Genomic DNA, 17,100 nt, shown 5'->3' with positions numbered 1-17,100 from the left:
CTTTCTGTTCTCTTTCTTGCAGGGTTATCGCTATTGGGCTGGCATCGGGGTGCCTCAGAGCTGTGAATCTGCTCTCACACATTACAGGACTGTGGCTAATCACGGTAAGAAAACCCCAACCACCTCAACTTGAGAATTTGACAGTGTTTCACACTTTGCCCTGGTATTTCCTGTGATTGTCACGCAAGAATCAATAAGTAAAAATTCATTCTTATGATTGTAAATATTCATGTATTTGATGCTGAGTTTTGTCAGGTCTTGGAGCATTTTTCCAGTCTCTTACCCTTTTTAACTTATTATCGTTAATACAGTTTTTCTCAATTGTAACATTCTCATTTTCCTTTAAAGTTCCTAAGTCTTTCGCTTGTGACTCTAATCACAGTGGCGAATGATGTATCCCTCACGGGGGGTACAGCTGTACAACGGGTTCGCCTTTTGGATGACGTCGACAATCCCGGTGGGAGCAATGGCATGCTTGACGAGGACTTGATTCAGTACTACCAATTCCTCGCTGAGAAGGGAGATGTCCAAGCTCAGGTGCAGATGCAATTACACTGAATATCCAGAAGTTATGGCATTGCCATTCAAGGTCAGACGGTCAGGTATAACTGGTTATGTCTTACGGTAGAGGACACAGATTGAGCAAGACTGACAATATTATAGAACACACACGGCCTTCTTTAAGAGTGAGGCAGGTTGGCCTTGGCCTCAATATTACTGTTATTATTATTATTATTCGTCCCCTACCGGTGTACACCGGAGGGGACTATAGGTTTGCACTCCGTCCCTCCGTCTGTCAGTCCGTCAGTCCATCAGTCCGTCACGCAAAGAACAGTTTTCTGGACTTTTTTTTCTAAACTCTTAATGCTAATGATTTCAAACTTGGCACATGGTTTCCTCATGATAAGTTACAGATCATGTTCGAACTTCCATGACGTTTCGATTATTTTTGACAAAGTTATGGCACTTTGAACTTTGGTAATTCTGATAATTCTGATGCTCCTTAACTCAGTGCCATTTTAAGTTTTAATTTCCTTTAAAAAAGATTTTCTCTGCAATAAATTGGACCGGTTGAGATCACATTTTCACCGTAGGGGGGACTCGGTCTGGAGAATATTTTAATGGTAATTATGACGTCACAGGTCACGTGGTTCGGCTGCCATATTGTTTTGAGTGAAAAACACTAAAATCCAATTTTCTCCAAACGTCTGAACAGATCGAGGCCAAACTTTGCAGGCAGAATCGCATACCCATGACGAACAAAAAAGTCAGCGAGCATGACGTCATGTGTCACATGGTTTCAGAGTTATGATGTTTTTAAGCATGAACCTTTAAAACTGAGCTCCTCCCTCATTTTTGATCCAATCGAGGGGAAACTTCACAGATCTGTTCAGCATGTCAGTCTACTAAAATGTCCTTTTGGAATTTGCGATAGGGCACATATCGTTAATTAAACGAAAAAATTTTTTTTTTTAAATGGATATCTCTTGAATCGCTAGTACCTCAGACCGTGAGTTGGTAATCATATAATTCACACAGTGCCATACGTGCAAGCCGCTCCACGGAGCGACCTTGCGGGCTTATCAACGAGGCGAGGCGAGGCGTGACACACGTGTCTCAGCATACCTCAGATCAAGTTTGAAAACCAGCATCAACCGTGCATAAATTTGCATATTCGATCATTTTTGACAAAGTTATGGCACTTTGAACTTTGGTAGGGGACATGTATTGCAGCGCAATACTCAGAATGCTTGTTATCATTATTATTATTATTATTATTATTATATATTTTAAAGAAATGCCATTTATACTCAGGGTTTATTATTATTAGTTAGTTCCTTGTCATTGGTCACCAAGATTCTGGCCAGTAGCTGCAATGGTGTAATACATTATGCTGCACCTGTTCCATGTAAAATAACATGTCGAGACCACAAGGTGGCGATAACGAACGGTTGTCCTGGAATGTATAGGTTTTTAAACACTGGATGCTAATGTTCCAACCTTCCTAATTTTCTTCAGCTTTTGTCATATTTATTGATGTTGATGAGAGTGAACATGCATCTCCAATTTCATTGTTCAAGACAGCTGTTCACCACCATCTCAGATCATCCCCAATTAAAAACCATGATCTTTTCTACCCCCGTTAACACCCACCCTTAAGCACACCTCATTCCAAATTTGGTTTTTCCTTCCTGAGTTTCCTTCTGTATCTATCTTGTCCACCCCATGTACATCCTCTCCTGTTCCCCATTCCTCTCCACACCCATTGTTTGTCCAGGTCTCCCTCTATCTTGGCCTCAACTTGTACTGTTGGTGTTTCCCCCCTCTGTCTACAGTACCTTTTGGCCTCGTGTCCAGATCCATTATTTTGTCTGTGTTCTGTGTTCTTCCATGAGCCTCGACTGTATCCAAAAAAAAAAGAAGCTTTTACATTTGCTGAATCGGCGTGACTTTGACTTGTGATAATGGAAATATTTTTGAACTTTGAATGTATTGTTTCACGTTTGTTACAAATATCTTGTGTGTACAAAATAGTAAGCCAAACCTGGAGTGTATGCATGTGCACCACTCTGGCCATTGCAATGTTTGTGAAGTTTGGTCTTGAGCACACAAAGTTCGTCTTTTCTTAAAATGCATCCTTACTGTCCAGGTTTATCAAGTTTGATTCTTTGCCGTTCTTAATCAACCAGATTATCGATGTGATAAGAAATGATGTATGAATGCTAAATGAGGTCTTTCAGCATCTGGCTGTATACACTGCCTCAGTTCTGCTCACCAAGTCCTTTGAAATGCCAGCGTGAAAATTAGATGAAAGTGGAAATTTCATGATGGTTAACCATAATTTTTCTGTTTTTGTCCCCCGTCGCACCGCGGAGCGAAAGGGGGACTATGGTTTTCCCCTCCGTGCGTGTGTGCGTGCGTGCGGTGAACCTTGTGAGCGGAATATCTTGAAAAATAAACGAACTACTAACTTCTAATCTGGTTTGTGGGTGTATCTACGCATAAGGAAGAACGCTATTGAAAATTGTGTCGCCACGTCAAAATCCAAGATGGCCGCCACAATATATGTGAACCTTGTGAGCAGAATATCTTGGGGAAAAAAAAACAACTACTCACTTCTAATCTGGTGCGCGACTGCATCTAGGCATAAGGAAGAACGCTATTGAAAATTGGGTCGCCACGTCAAAATCCAAGATGACCGCCATCATATATGTCTGAACCTTGTGAGCGGAATATCTTGAAAAATAAACGAACTACTAACTTCTAATCTGGTGTGTGGGTGTGTCTCCAACCCACTCGCAAATATTATCGTCGACTCCATGTTTCCTGCGTCTTCCACTTTGTCAACTCACATCACGTCACCGACGGGGGACCTCGGCGTAATGCTTGTCTGAATGAAGATCAGACTCATTGAAATATAGGAAATGTGGCAAATATCTGTGGATGACACTGAGAGGTGTTTATTTCCAAAAGAATCCTGTAAACACAATTAGTGGCCGCAATGCATATATGTAAACAAAAAAAACATACACACACACACACGGACACTTCAACTTTTATCAATAGATGCAAAAATCTAGTAGAATTTCTCTTGTGGCCCCAGAACCAAAAAAACACTATATTTATCGCAGCTCCCATAGCTCCCACCTCTCCCTTGCAACATGATTAATAGTAAATATAATTCTCAACTTACCCTGGACATTCAAAAGCCTCAAGTATGTGCTTCCCATCTGTGTTAAGAAGCAACTAATCCAGACAGTCTATTCATCGGAAGCGATCCGTCAGGGGTTTGTGCAGCAAATGGCTGTCCACTCGAGCCGGCCCACATGGTCGGGAGTTTGAAGTACGAGCAGGTGCCTGTTCGGCGAGCTAAGGAAGTTATCTAAGGATTTCATGGTGCAGAGGCGTAGCCCTTTATTCAGGTATTTTTCCCCAAGTATTTTCAGCTTATTTCAGAAGCTTTGTGAACCGTTTTAAGTCATGATCCGTATCTACCACATACAGTATATTTTATGATGCGCTGAACGGATCCTGGGGTTTCTGCACATGTGCGCCAAGCATTTTGTAGCGGAATACGTCGTTTTGAAAGTCGCATATTGACGAAATAGATTTCAGACGTTTGATGTTGATTTTTGAACAGTTTAAGGAATCTTTCACCCTCCCTCTCCCCACCACCATCACCGCCATCACTCCTTGTGTGCAGGTGGGGCTAGGCCAGTTGCTTTTGCAAGGTGGCCGAGGAGTGGAACAAAACTTCCAGGTGTGTAAGAATCAAATGTGCCATACTTATCGGTGCTTCCTGGGCAACGGTTATACTAAACGTTTTGCCGTTACCTTCCCAGCAGTCAGTCCAGGGTAGGAATTTGGAATCTGGCGACGGTGCTGGTAATAACTCACCACATATTCGCAAAAGACACCTGTGGGATATTTTATGTCCATTAACAACCATTGATGGCACACGGTTCTTCCAGCTTAACGTCATTCCGACGGACTGCACATTGATGCATCGCCCTGCCTGCAAAACACCAGGGAGATAGTTTATAGCTGGACCAGGATTTGAACACAGGCAAGACTGCTTAAAGACGAGTGTGTACACCTCTCGGCTCATCTGCTTGCCCGCAGGCCTGTACATGCATCTTTAAACTTTTTTTTTTTTTTTTTTTTTTTGTATGCGGAAGACATTTATTTGCGGAAGACAAGATGGGGAGAGAAGGGGAAGCACACAAACATAACATTTGAGAACAGGGAGATGTGTGGGAGGGAGAGGGCTTGGGGGGAGGAGGTGTGGGACGGGGGGGGGGGGGGGGTGGGAGAAGTATAAAACACAAGGACACCAAGGACTTCCAGGACAGAAGTTGGTATTTCAAAAAAGTGGATTTGGGGTCAAATTAGCGGGGGTAGAAAAGATCAAGGTTTTGGATGGGGGAAGATAAGAGATGGTGGTGAACAGCTGTTTTAAAGACCTGGAGGGTGGAGTGGGATTGAAGAGAGTGAGGGAGTTTGTTCCATAGGTGGGAGAAAAGAGGGATGAAGGAGTGAAGGTGAACAGAGTCTTGATTTTGGCAGTTTAACCATAAGAGGGTTGCAGGTAGATCTTGTGCGACCTGTAGGAATATTTGGGGGACAGAGCCCAGAGAGAGCTGGGGGGGGGCAAGGCCGGAGAGGAGTCGGTAGAAGACGGAAAGACCACCAACCTGCCTGCGGTGAGTGAGTGAAAGGCCCTTGGAGTTAGCTTCATCGCGGGAGATTCCAATGATTCTGAACACTTTGGTTTCAACAGCCTGAAGACAAGCGAGGTGTGAGGCAGGAGCACCAGCCCAGAGGGGAGAGCAGTATTCCATTGAGCTGCGGGTGAAAGCCTTGTATGTGGTGAGGAGCTCAGGTGTGCCAAGGAAGGACTTCGCACGACGGAGGATGCCCAGTCGGTGACTGGCTTTGGAGGCCAGATTTGAAATGTGGTTTTCCCAGGAAAGATCATGGCAGATAGATAGTGAGACCCAAAAGCTTGAGTGACAGAACTTCTTGGAGAGGATTATTCAGAAAGTGGATGGGAGGGTTGTCCAGTCGGTCTTTTCGGAGAGACATCGTAAGAGTGTGAGATTTGTCAGGATTGAAAGACATGTTCCACTTGTTTGCCCAGTCTGATTTTGTCCAGGTCTGCAGAGAGTGAGGAGGCTGCACACTTTCGATCTGAGGGATGAGGAATGGAGCGACAGAGAGTAGAGTCATCAGCAAAGAGATAGAGAGGATTTTCAAGAGAGTCAGAGATATCATTGATGAAGACCAGAAAAAGCACAGGGCCCAGAACACTGCCTTGGGGAACTCCAGCCTGAACATGAAGAGGAGATGAGAGAAACCCATTCAGAGCCACACGTCGACTACGACTAGAGAGGAAGTCCGCCAGCCATGCGTGGAGATTTCCATGGATACCAAAGGAGGAGAGCTTGGTGAGCAGAGCGGGGTGCCAGACCTTATCGAAGGCACGTGATATGTCAAGGGAGACGGCTCTAATTTCCTGTTTGGCATTGAGGACCTCCATCCATTGTTGAGAAAGCAGAAGCAGCATGTTCAGAGTAGAGTGACCAGGTCTGAAACCAAATTGATGATCAGAGATCAAGCCATTGGAGAAGAGGAAAGATTGCATATCTGAAGCAATGATGGAATCCATGACTTTGCTGATAATTGGGAGAAGGCTGATTGGTCTGTTGTTGCTCGGATCTGTTTTTGCACCTTTTTTGTGCAAAGCGGTGATGTTGGCTGATTTCCAAGCAGATGGCAGATGACCTTGAACAAAAGAGAGGGTGAAGAGAACAGAGAGAGGGAGTGAAAGAGCAGAAGAACAGGATTTTAGGACCCGTGAGCTGATGCCGTCAGGTCCAGTTGCAGAATCAGAGTCGAGGGTTGACAGAAACTTTTCCACCTTGTCAGGAGGAAAGGACACGGAGTCCAGGAGCAGCTGGGTACGACTGGGTACGGTGGGTACAGAGAGGGATGGGTTTGGGCCACATGATTTAGAGGCAAACACAGAGTTGAGGCATTCAGCTTTTTCACATGCGGAGTCAGCCGTGTAGCCGTTTGAGGTGAGGGAGGGGATGGAGGGTGAACAAACACCAGAAACAGATTTGACCAGACGCCACCAGGATTTGGAAGTGGGAGACAGATAAGAGAGTTCGGTCTTGAGACATGAGAAACTTGGTACATGAGTGGTAATAGCAGCAACTTCTGACAACAATCTTAACAAATGGGACTGTTTTCAGAAAGAAAGAGAAGCTGACATTTTGGGCAAATGACATTAATCTTCATGAATGAGAGTATTTTTCCATTCTGAATGGACCGTTTGTTGCAAAGATTTGCGAAAGAAGCCACGCTTGGGGAAACTGCAATTACGATGAGCGACAATTGTATTTGGAAATATCACGCGCTCTGATCTTTCATGTAACGGATCCCCATTGCCATTTCCAACAGCACAACCAAGTTTTTCCTACTGCACAAAACCATGAAAAAAAATTCTTAAGACAGTCACACAAAATGCACACATCTTGATAACAATCAAGATCAGATGGTAAGGACTGTTTTGGCCTTGTGGATCTGCCAACCAATCTCATTGCTGTACTTTAAAATGTATACTAGGCCTATACAGCTTTGGGTTATTTTACTTTTATACTTGTTCAAGTTCACATTACGTTCACAGCTGCTGATGTTTCTGTGTTGTTTCTTTTTCTCAGAAAGCATTCAAGTATTTCCAGCAAGCAGCACAATCTGGCAATGCAAATGCAATGGCATTCCTTGGCAAGGTACAAACTGACGCATTTCCCTTCCCACTATAAATTTGTCTAATTGCTAACTGAGCAACAACCTGCTTTTTATTCTAATTCTCCCTCGCCACCAAAGGTGTACAGAGGTTATGTTTTCACTCCTGTTTGTCTGGCTGTAGGATATTTCAAAAAGTTGTGGATGGATTCAGACTAAACTTGATGGGCAGGTTGTGTGTGTGACAAGGACGAATTGATTCCATTTTTGTGAAGATATGGATCCAGATCAGAATACTAGAACTTTATAAAGTGATTCTTCACCATTGAGAGATCGGGCCATAAACTAAGTAGCATGATATTTCAAAAGGTTGTGGACAAGTTATGACAAAACTAGGTGGATGAGTTGGTTTGGTGACAATAACAAGCAGATTCGATTTTGATTAAGATCCGGATCCAGATCCGGCCTATCAGTGGGATACAAAACGTAAGCTATCTAGCCTGGCGGAGGTATGCTCTCCACTGAATTCCGTTCTAGTTTTTACTGTATTTGCTTTGATAGATTGTGTAACTAACTTTTCTCACTTCCATGCAGATGTATTCTGAAGGATCTGATGCAGTAGGAGTGAGCAATGAGACTTCTTTCAAGTACTTCAAAATGGCTGCAGATCTGGTGAGAATGTGATATTTTTTTATTTTTTTTTCCTGCAAATGCTATTTGAGCATCTCTCATTGACGCATTACATTTTCAAGGATTACTGCACTGGAACTTTGTCAAAAAAATGCAAATGCTACATCTCTGTGATTATATTTTCCTACTGTGTTTTGTCTCTATAGCACATCCCCTCCCCATCCTTACCCTCCCCTCCCTTGCCTCCTCCCCTTCCCCCTTCAATAAACCTCAAGTCTAGGTAATGCAGCATAAGACCTGAGCATGTCCTCATGGTGTATGAACCGCACCATGACAAAAAAAGGATTTATACATCCATGTGCATTTATTTACCAGTCGCAGTTCCCAAGTCTTTCACATCTTCTTCTTAGTTGTGCACGCTAGGTACACTACATGACCAAAAGTATGCGGACACCGGAACATCACACATCTCATTCCAAAATGATGGGCATTAATATAGAGTGGGTCCTTGCTTTGCTGCTATAACCACCTCCACTCTTCTGGGAAGGCTTTCCACTAGATGTTGGAACATTGCTGTGGGGATTTGCTTCCATTCAGCCACAAGAGCATTAGTGAGGTCGGGCACTGATGTTGGGCGATTAGGCCTGGCTCGCAGTCGGCGTTCCAATTCATCCAAAAGGTGTTCGATGGGGTTGAGGTTAGGGCTCTGTGCAGGCCAGTCACGTTCTTCCACACCGATCTCCACAAACCATTTCTGTATGGACCTCGCTTTGTGCATGGGGCCATTGTCATGCTGAAACAGGAAAGGGCCTTCTACAAACTTGGAAGCACACAATTGTCTAGAATGTCATTGTATGCTGTAGCATTAAGATTTCCCTTCACTGGAACTAAGGGGCCAAGCCCGAACCATGAAAAACAGCCCCAGAACATTATTCCTCTTACACCAAACTTTACAGTTTGCACTATGCATTCGGGCAGGTAGCGTTCTCCTGGCATCCACCAATCCCAGATTCGTCCGTCGGACTGCCAGATGGTGAAGCGTGATTCATCACTCCAGAGAACGTGTTTCCACTGCTCCAGAGTCCAATGGCGACGAGTTTTACACCACTCCAGCCGACGTTTGGCATTGCACATGGTGATCTTAGGCTTGTGTGTGGCTGCTCAGCCATGGAAACCCATTTCATGAAGTTCCCAACGAACAGTTGTGGTGTGGACGTTGCTTCCAGAGGCAGTTTGGATCTTGGTAGTGAGTGTTGCAACCGAGGACAGACGATTTTTATGCGCTTCAGCACTCGCTGGTCCCGTTCTGTGAGCTTGTGTGGCCTACCACTTCGCTGCTGAGCTGTTGTTGCTCTTAGACGTTTCCACTTCACAATAACAGCACTTACAGTTGACCGGGGTAGTTTTAGCAAGGCAGAAATTTGACGAACTGACTTGTTGGAAAGGTGGCATCCGATGACGGTGCCACGTTAAAAGTCACTGAGCTCTTCAGTACGGCCCATTCTATTGCCAATGTTTGTCTATGGAGATTGCATGGCTGTGTGCTTGATATTATTTATGCCTGTCAGCAATGAGTGTGGCTGAAATAGCCAAATCCACTAATTAGAAGGGGTGTCCACATACTTTTGGTCATGTAGTGTATTTCGTCATCGTAACTGTCCTCACTTTCTTTTTTGGGTTTGCACATTTATGAAAGGAGTGTACCAGTATCTACATAATCTTCATCAACATGATCATCATCCACAGGATTTATATATATATATACAGTATATATATATATAAATATATATCCACACATATATGTATTAAACAAAACGAGCACACTGACCATAGATGTGACATGACACTGACATTATGCAGACACATCACCTCTAAACTAGGATTGTGTCTGTGTGGCATCAGGTCTCTGCAGACTGAGAGATATGCCTTTATGGCCACGAATAAATGAAATCTGTAAAATAAAATATATAAATGAAAATTAATGAAAATGATTAATGAAATAAATCTCCCGCGATGATTCTGATTCTGAGGGCCTTTCTCTCTCTCACCGCAGGCAGGTAGGTGGTCTTTCTGTCTTCTACCGACTCCTCTCCAGCCTTGCTACCCCAGCTCTCTCTGTGCTCTGTCCCCCAAATATTCCTGCAGGACACACAAGATCTGCCAGCAACCCTCTTTTGGTGGAACTGCCAAAATCAAGACTCTCGGCTCACCTTCATTCCTTCATTCCTCTTTTCTCCCACCTCTGGAACAAACTCCCACACTCTTCAATCCCTCTCCTCCCTCCAGGTCTTTAAAACAGATGTTCACCACCATCTCTTATCTCCCCCCACATCCAAAACCTTGATCTTTTCTACCCCCGTTAAAACACCCCAAATCCGCCTCTTTAAATCCCCACCTTTCCTGAAATTCCGAGAAGTGTTAATTTGCTTTATACCGTGTACCTCTACCTCTCCCTCCTCCCCCAGCCTTCCCCCTTCCACAGATCTACCGACATCCCTGTTCTCTTCTGTTGTTGTGCTTGTGTACTTCCCTCTCTCCCTCTTGTCTCCCGCTCCCTTCATTGCATGTTTTATGTGTCTGTGCATGTTTACATGTTCAATGTGTTAGCTCTTACACAAGCCTCGATTCTGTATTTTAAAAAAAAAAAAGGGAAAAAATTAAATAAATAATTGATTAATTGACTAATCAATAAATAACAAATCGATTCATTGATTAATCTTGATTAATTCGACAAATATCGATTAATTGATAAAGTGCTTTTTCTGGTCTTCATTAATGATCTCTCAGACTCTCTCTCTCTCTCTCTCTCTCTCTCTCTCTCTCTCTCTCTCTGGAAAATCCTCTCTCTTTGCTGATGACTCCACTCTATGCCGCTCCATATCTCAACCCTCAGATCGGCAGGCCCTGCAGGCAAAAGTATAAAAATTATACCAAAAAAGGATACAAAATGCAAAAGTATACAAATTATACAAAAAATGTATACAAAATGCAAAAGTATACAAATTATACAAAAAATGTATACAAAATGCAAAAGTATAAAAATTATACCAAAAAAGGATACAAAATGCAAAAGTATACAAATTATACAAAAAATGTATACAAAATGCAAAGGTATACAAAAAAAAAAATTCTGGATACAAAAAAAAAAAATCAGAGGTGCCGATCTCGATTTGTGAACATACTCAGCTTGTTAAGGCCGATTAAAATATATTGCTGGTCTCTGGTCAGACCAAAGTTCCAGAATTGATGCGGCGATGCGGTTTTTTTTTTCTTTTTCTTTTTTGAAAAGCATGGATTGCACATATAAAAGTGTTTTTGTGTCCTCATGCCTTGTGGTCCTCCTCATCTGCCGTGGCGCCGTCCAGGGAGAAATTAAAGACAGCCAATCGGACTGGTAGGCCTTTTTGTAAATAATGAACACAAGCTTAAAGGGCCACAGACACAGAAAATCATGTTTGGTTTAACTAATAGATATTGCTTCACTTAACACTTAATCGTCCTTTTTTTTGAATAAATATCACTCGATTGGCCCCCGCCACCCAAAAAACGGCGATTTGATTGCTCATGTGACTGGCTACGTCATAGAGGGAATTTTTGTTGCTGCTGGTAGTTTTTAGCTGGTAGTGGAGTCCCGCCCCTAAAATCGTGATGTTCATTCATGATGTCACCTGTGTGATGTAATCGAGGGAAAGGTTTCTCAGCACGCAATGATAACTGCCTGACCAATAATCTTCTGATAGTCAAAATCATTATTAAAAACGACCAGCAGCAACAAAAATTCCCTCGATGACGTAGCCAGTCACATGAGCAATCAAATCGCCGTTTTTTGGGTGGTGGGGGCCAATCGAGTGATATTTATTCAAAAAAAAGGACGATCAAGTGTTAAGTGAAGCAAGATCTATTAATTAAACCAAACATGATTTTCTGTGTCTGTGGCCCTTTAAGTTATTTTAAAATGTATATATTCTGAAAATCATTAAGTTCTTCAAGCATGTTATACTATTATAGACTGCCATTTCGTTCTCGAGATCACCTCGCCGTACCGTTAAACATTCCAATGCGTCGATCGCGTCAACACTGCGCATGCGCAAGTGGTTTAACAGGCCGATGGTCTCCCACGATGTCTTCTCCCAGTCCACCAGATTATCACAGACACTTACAACTTCATGACAAACGAGATAGGATCCAGACCTAACTAACAAGACCACCCGCAGCTCTCTCGGCCTTCTGGTTGCTTCACACGAACCCGACAAAGAACGTCTTCGTTTCAGTAAATGACAATATCCAACCGATTGGATTCATGACGTCACGGCGCACAAAACTACTCATATCTTTGGAACGGCTGGTTGGATTTGAACAAATTAAACGAAGTTTTGTCGAGCAGAACCGTGCGCGAACGTCGATGCCAACGGTGACCCTCACAGACCCGTATGTCCCGAGATAGCGCGCCGGCCCGGCAGCAACAGGCGCGTGCTGTTGTGGGTACCGTTGGAAATTAGAAGAAAAAAAAAATTTGTTGACGCGCAGGGTGGGTCAAAATCGATGCGCGCGCTGACCAGAGACCGGAAATATATTTTTCTCGTCGTAATATACACAAATCAAACCCTCTAACTTAATTAAGTCTTTTTGCCTATTTATGCCGTGTATGACGATGTGTTTGTGTGGCAGACAACACTTGTTGCTAACAGGTTGTGCAGCAAGTGCCGTGATGCGACTGTGTGTGTGTGTGTGTGTGTGTGTGTGTGTGTGTGTGTGTGTGTGTGTGTGTGTGTGTGTGTGTGTGTGTGTGTGTGTGTGTGTGTGTGTATACACACACACACGTCGTTACTGAGGAACGGGCTTATTTTTAGCTGAGAATAATGACTGCCTGAGTTGCTGTGTTGTCATGATTTACACCAATCATAATACAAACAATTATTTTGCACAAATGTATTTGTTGTGTTTGTGATATTACATTTTTATAAGCAATTTAGGTTGAAGATTCAGGTTGAATGTTTTTGTTTTTTTCAAGAAAGAACCCCTCAGCACATACATAGGGGAGGGGTAGGTGCAGACTGGAAGTTTGGGACGATTACACCGCACCACCATGTAATTTAAAACACCTCACAGCCATAAAACATGTAATAAAAACACCTCACCACAAAGTAATTTAAAACACCTCACAGCCATAAAACACGTAATAAAAACACCCCACCACCACAAAATTGAAAACACCTTACAGCCATAAAACACGTAATAAAAACACCTCACAGCCATAAAACACGTAATAAAAACACCTCACAGCCACAAACTTAAAAACACCTCACCACCACGTCATTTAAAAACACCACCACCAAGTAATTCAAAACACCTCATCACCACATAATTAAAAACACCTCACCACCATGTAATTATAAATACCTCACCACCTCGTAATTCAAAACACCTCACCACCATGTGATTTAAAAACACCTCACCACCATGTGATTTAAAAACACCTCACCACCATGTGATTTAAAAACACCTCACCACCATGTGATTTAAAAACACCTCACCACCACGTGATTCAAAACCACAACAACGTTATTAAAAACACTCCACAACCACGGAAACAAAAGTTTGAGAGAGTCGTTAAGTGACAACACAGACACTGCCCAGATGTGTAGATATATAGATAAATGACTGTACCCGAGTTGCCGTTTTGTCATGGTTTAAACCAATCGTAATTCAAACAATTATTTTGCACAAATGTATTTGTAATATACGTGATATCACATTTTATAAACAATTGAAGTTGAAAAAAAAAATTCCCAAAAAATTCCAAAAGAAAAAAAAATTGGAACTTTTTTCAACAAGAATACCCTTTGGACATACCCACTGGAGCGATATGTGCATACCAGAAGTTTGGTACGATTTCCCAAAAGTTTGAGAAAATAGTTCAGTGACACAACACAAGACAACACAACACAAGACAACACAACACAACACAGACACTGCACAGATATATATATATATATACTACGGGTCAAAAGTTTTAGAACACCTCAATTTTTCCAGTTTTTATTGAAATTTACGCAGTTTAATGTCTCAATGTACTCTGAAATTCAGCATAGAACAAATAAACAATCGGAGATAAAAAAAGAAATCATGGAATCATTTTGTTTAACAAAATTTAATTTAAATTTTTGACTCAGCAAAGTAGCCACCTTTTGCAGATATAACCGCCGAACACACTCGTGGCATTCTTTCCACAATGGAAATCAAATATTGTTTGGGAAGTTCTTCCCAACACTGTTGCAGAAGTTCCCACAAATGTGTTGCACTTGTAGGTTGCTTTGCTTTCACCCTTCTGTCCAGTTCATCCCAAACCAGCTCGATGAGGTTTACGTCTGAAGACTGTGCCTGCCATTCCATGATTTGAAGCCTACCGGCTTGTTCTTTTCCTGAAAGGTAGTTTTGGCATAGCCTGGAGGTGTGTTTAGGGTCATTATCTTGCTGTAGGATGAACCCCTGACCAACGAGGCGTATACCAGAGGGTATTGCATGGCACTGCAAAATGCTGTGGTCGCCCTTTTGGTTCAGGGTGCAAGCTCTGGATCCAGCAAAAGAGCCTCAGACCATCACGCTTCCTCCTCCATGTTTGACAGATGGTGTCACACACTGAGGAACCATCCTTTCGCTTACTCGACGGCGTACAAAAACCCTGCGTGATGGACCAAAGATTTCAAATTTTTATTCATCAGTCCATAAGACCTTCTTCCAGCCGTCTTCAGTAGTCCACTGGTGGTGCTTCATGGCCCAGACAAGCCTCTTTTTCTTATTTTGCCATCTTAGCAATGGCTTTCTTACTGCCACTCGACCTGTCAAACCTGCAGCTCGAAGTCTTCTCTTCACAGTTGAAACCGAGACTTGCTTACTTCGACCAGTGTTAAGCTGTGCTTGAAGCTGTTATCCTGTGAGCCGCCTATCACGCAAGCTGTTGACTTTCAGAAACTTGTCTTCTGATTCTGTTGTGGCTTTGGGTCTGCCAAACCTCTTCCTGTCAGAGTTTCCTCCAGTTTCCAATATACTACTTCCTGCAGTGCAATATTGTCCAAATAATAATTCAGAGGGTGTAATAACAGTCTGTTCCAATACTGCTTTTATACAGACTGTGGGTTTGTAATCAAGTAATCAGCAGAGGTTGGGACACCTGTAGGAATTGTTTGCATCAACTTTCAAGGCTTAATTTACTTACATTGCTGCAGAACAGCTGTAAGTTGTTAACCCATTGCTTGTTCCCTGAAGAAGGCCTTTTTTACAATATAACTGTGCAATTTACATAATGTTCCCGTTTTTGCTCAGCTAAACTTTTTTCGTTTTTTTTTTAACCTCAAGCAGTCAACTGCTTACCTTTGTACCATTTCAGGTTATTCACTGGACATTAAACTGCGTAAATTTCAATTAAAACTGGAAAAATTGAGGTGTTCTAAAACTTTTGACCAGGTGTGTGTGCGTGTGTGTGTGTGTGTGTGTGTGTGTGTGTGTGTGTGTGTGTGTGTGTGTGTGTGTGTGTGTGTGTGTGTGTGTGTGTGTGTGTGTGTGTGTGTGTGTGTGTAGAGAGAGGGGGTAGAGAGAGGGGGTAGAGAGAGAGGGGGGAGAGAGAGATATCGTTATCCAAGAATAGTATCAAATGCTGTTTGAGTTGGCTGAAGATATCTGGTTCCATTTCAGATATCTGGCATGAGTGGCATTTACCCATGCGTGTCGTCTAGTAGTCTGCAGAATTGTCTTATGATGATGTCGTGTATAGATCGCATGACCCGTCGTCCTGGGGTTTTTTGCCAACAAACTTGACTTTCTCACTTGTATGTCTCAATTTTTAAAAATGTATTGAGGTCAAAAATTAATCAGACAGACAGACACAAAATGGTGTATTTTGGTATGATTATCTGTCTATCTTAATTTCAAAAGTTAAAAATTTTTTTCCAAAACTTTCACTTTTGTAACCCTTTAAAAAAAAATCATTTCTACACTGGTTTCCGATTACTAACCGAAAATTATTTGATAGAAAGATACTTCGCATGCAAATGCTTCTATGGATTCTTGCTTATCTATCTTCTCTTCCCTTGAGTGATTTTTTTTTTTCTTCTTTTTTGTATACAAGATCGAGGCTCGTGAAAGAGCTAACATTAATCACACAAAAAGACAAACCGACACACAAAACACAAAAAACAAGGGGAGCGGCAGACAAGATGGGGAGAGAGGGGGAAGGACACAAAAGAGAGGGGGAAGAGGGGGAAGGACACAAACACAACATTTGAGAGCAGGGACATCGGGAGGACTTGGGGGGAGGTGGGAGAGGAATAAAACATATGAACACTGCAAGGACTCTGGGGTGAATTACCGGGGGTAGAAAAGATCAAGGTTTTCGATGGGGGAAGATAAGAGACGGTGGTGAACAGCTGTTTTAAAGACCTGGAGGGAGGAGTGGGATTGAAGGGAGTGGGGGAGTTTGTTCCAGAGGCGGGAGAAAAGGGGAATGAAAGAGTGAAGGTGAGCAGAGAGCCTAGACTTTGGCAGTTTAACCATAAGAGGGTTGCAGGCAGATCTTGTGTGACCTGAAGGAATATTGGGGGGACAGAGCACAGAGAGAGCTGGGGGAGCAAGGCCGGAGAGGAGTCGGTAGAAGACAGAAAGACCACCAACCTGCCTGCGGTGAGTGAGTGAAAGGCCCTCGGTGTTGACTACATTGCAGGAGATTCCAATGATTCTGAAAGCTTTGGCCTCAACAGCGTGAAGCCGAGCAAGGTGTGAGGCAGGAGCACCAGCCCAGAGGGGGGAACAGTATTCCATTGAGCTGCGGATGAAAGCCTTGTATGTGGTGAGGAGCTCAGGTGTGCCAAAGAAGGACTTCGCACGACGTAGGATGCCCAGTCGGCGACTGGCTTTGGAGGCCAGCTTTGAAATGTGGTTTTCCCAAGAAAGATCATGGCAGATAGTGAGACCCAAAAGCTTGAGCGACAGAACTTCTTGGAGAGGATTGTTGAGAAAGTAGATGGGAGGGTTGTCCAGTCGGTCCTTTCGGAGAGACATTGTAAGAGTGTGAGATTTGTCAGGATTGAAAGACATGTTCCACTTGTTTGACCAGTCTGTGATTTTGTCCAGGTCTGCAGAGAGTGAGGAGGCTGCAGACTGCCGATCTGAGGGATGAGGAATGGAGCGACAGAGAGTAGAGTCGTCAGCAAAGAGATAGAGAGG

General features: G+C 43.0%; 1 protein-coding gene across 2 annotated transcripts in view; it reads left to right on the top strand.

The window, feature by feature from the left end:
- Positions 1 to 17,100, top strand: part of SEL1L (SEL1L adaptor subunit of SYVN1 ubiquitin ligase) — a 55,672-nt gene that overhangs the window by 20,210 nt on the left and 18,362 nt on the right. For both annotated transcript variants that reach the window (XM_068131432.2, XM_068131433.2), the window contains exons 9-13: positions 23 to 104; positions 383 to 537; positions 4,205 to 4,261; positions 7,227 to 7,295; positions 7,846 to 7,923. In XM_068131432.2, coding sequence (XP_067987533.1) covers positions 23 to 104; positions 383 to 537; positions 4,205 to 4,261; positions 7,227 to 7,295; positions 7,846 to 7,923 — 441 coding nt within the window. The remainder of the gene's footprint in view (positions 1 to 22; positions 105 to 382; positions 538 to 4,204; positions 4,262 to 7,226; positions 7,296 to 7,845; positions 7,924 to 17,100) is intronic.

The sequence above is a fragment of the Myxine glutinosa genome, chromosome 11 (genome assembly GCF_964187855.1).
Source record: "Myxine glutinosa chromosome 11, kmMyxGlut1.1, whole genome shotgun sequence".
Classification (NCBI taxonomy): domain Eukaryota; kingdom Metazoa; phylum Chordata; class Myxini; order Myxiniformes; family Myxinidae; genus Myxine; species Myxine glutinosa.
This window is presented reverse-complemented; position numbering and strand designations above follow the sequence as displayed.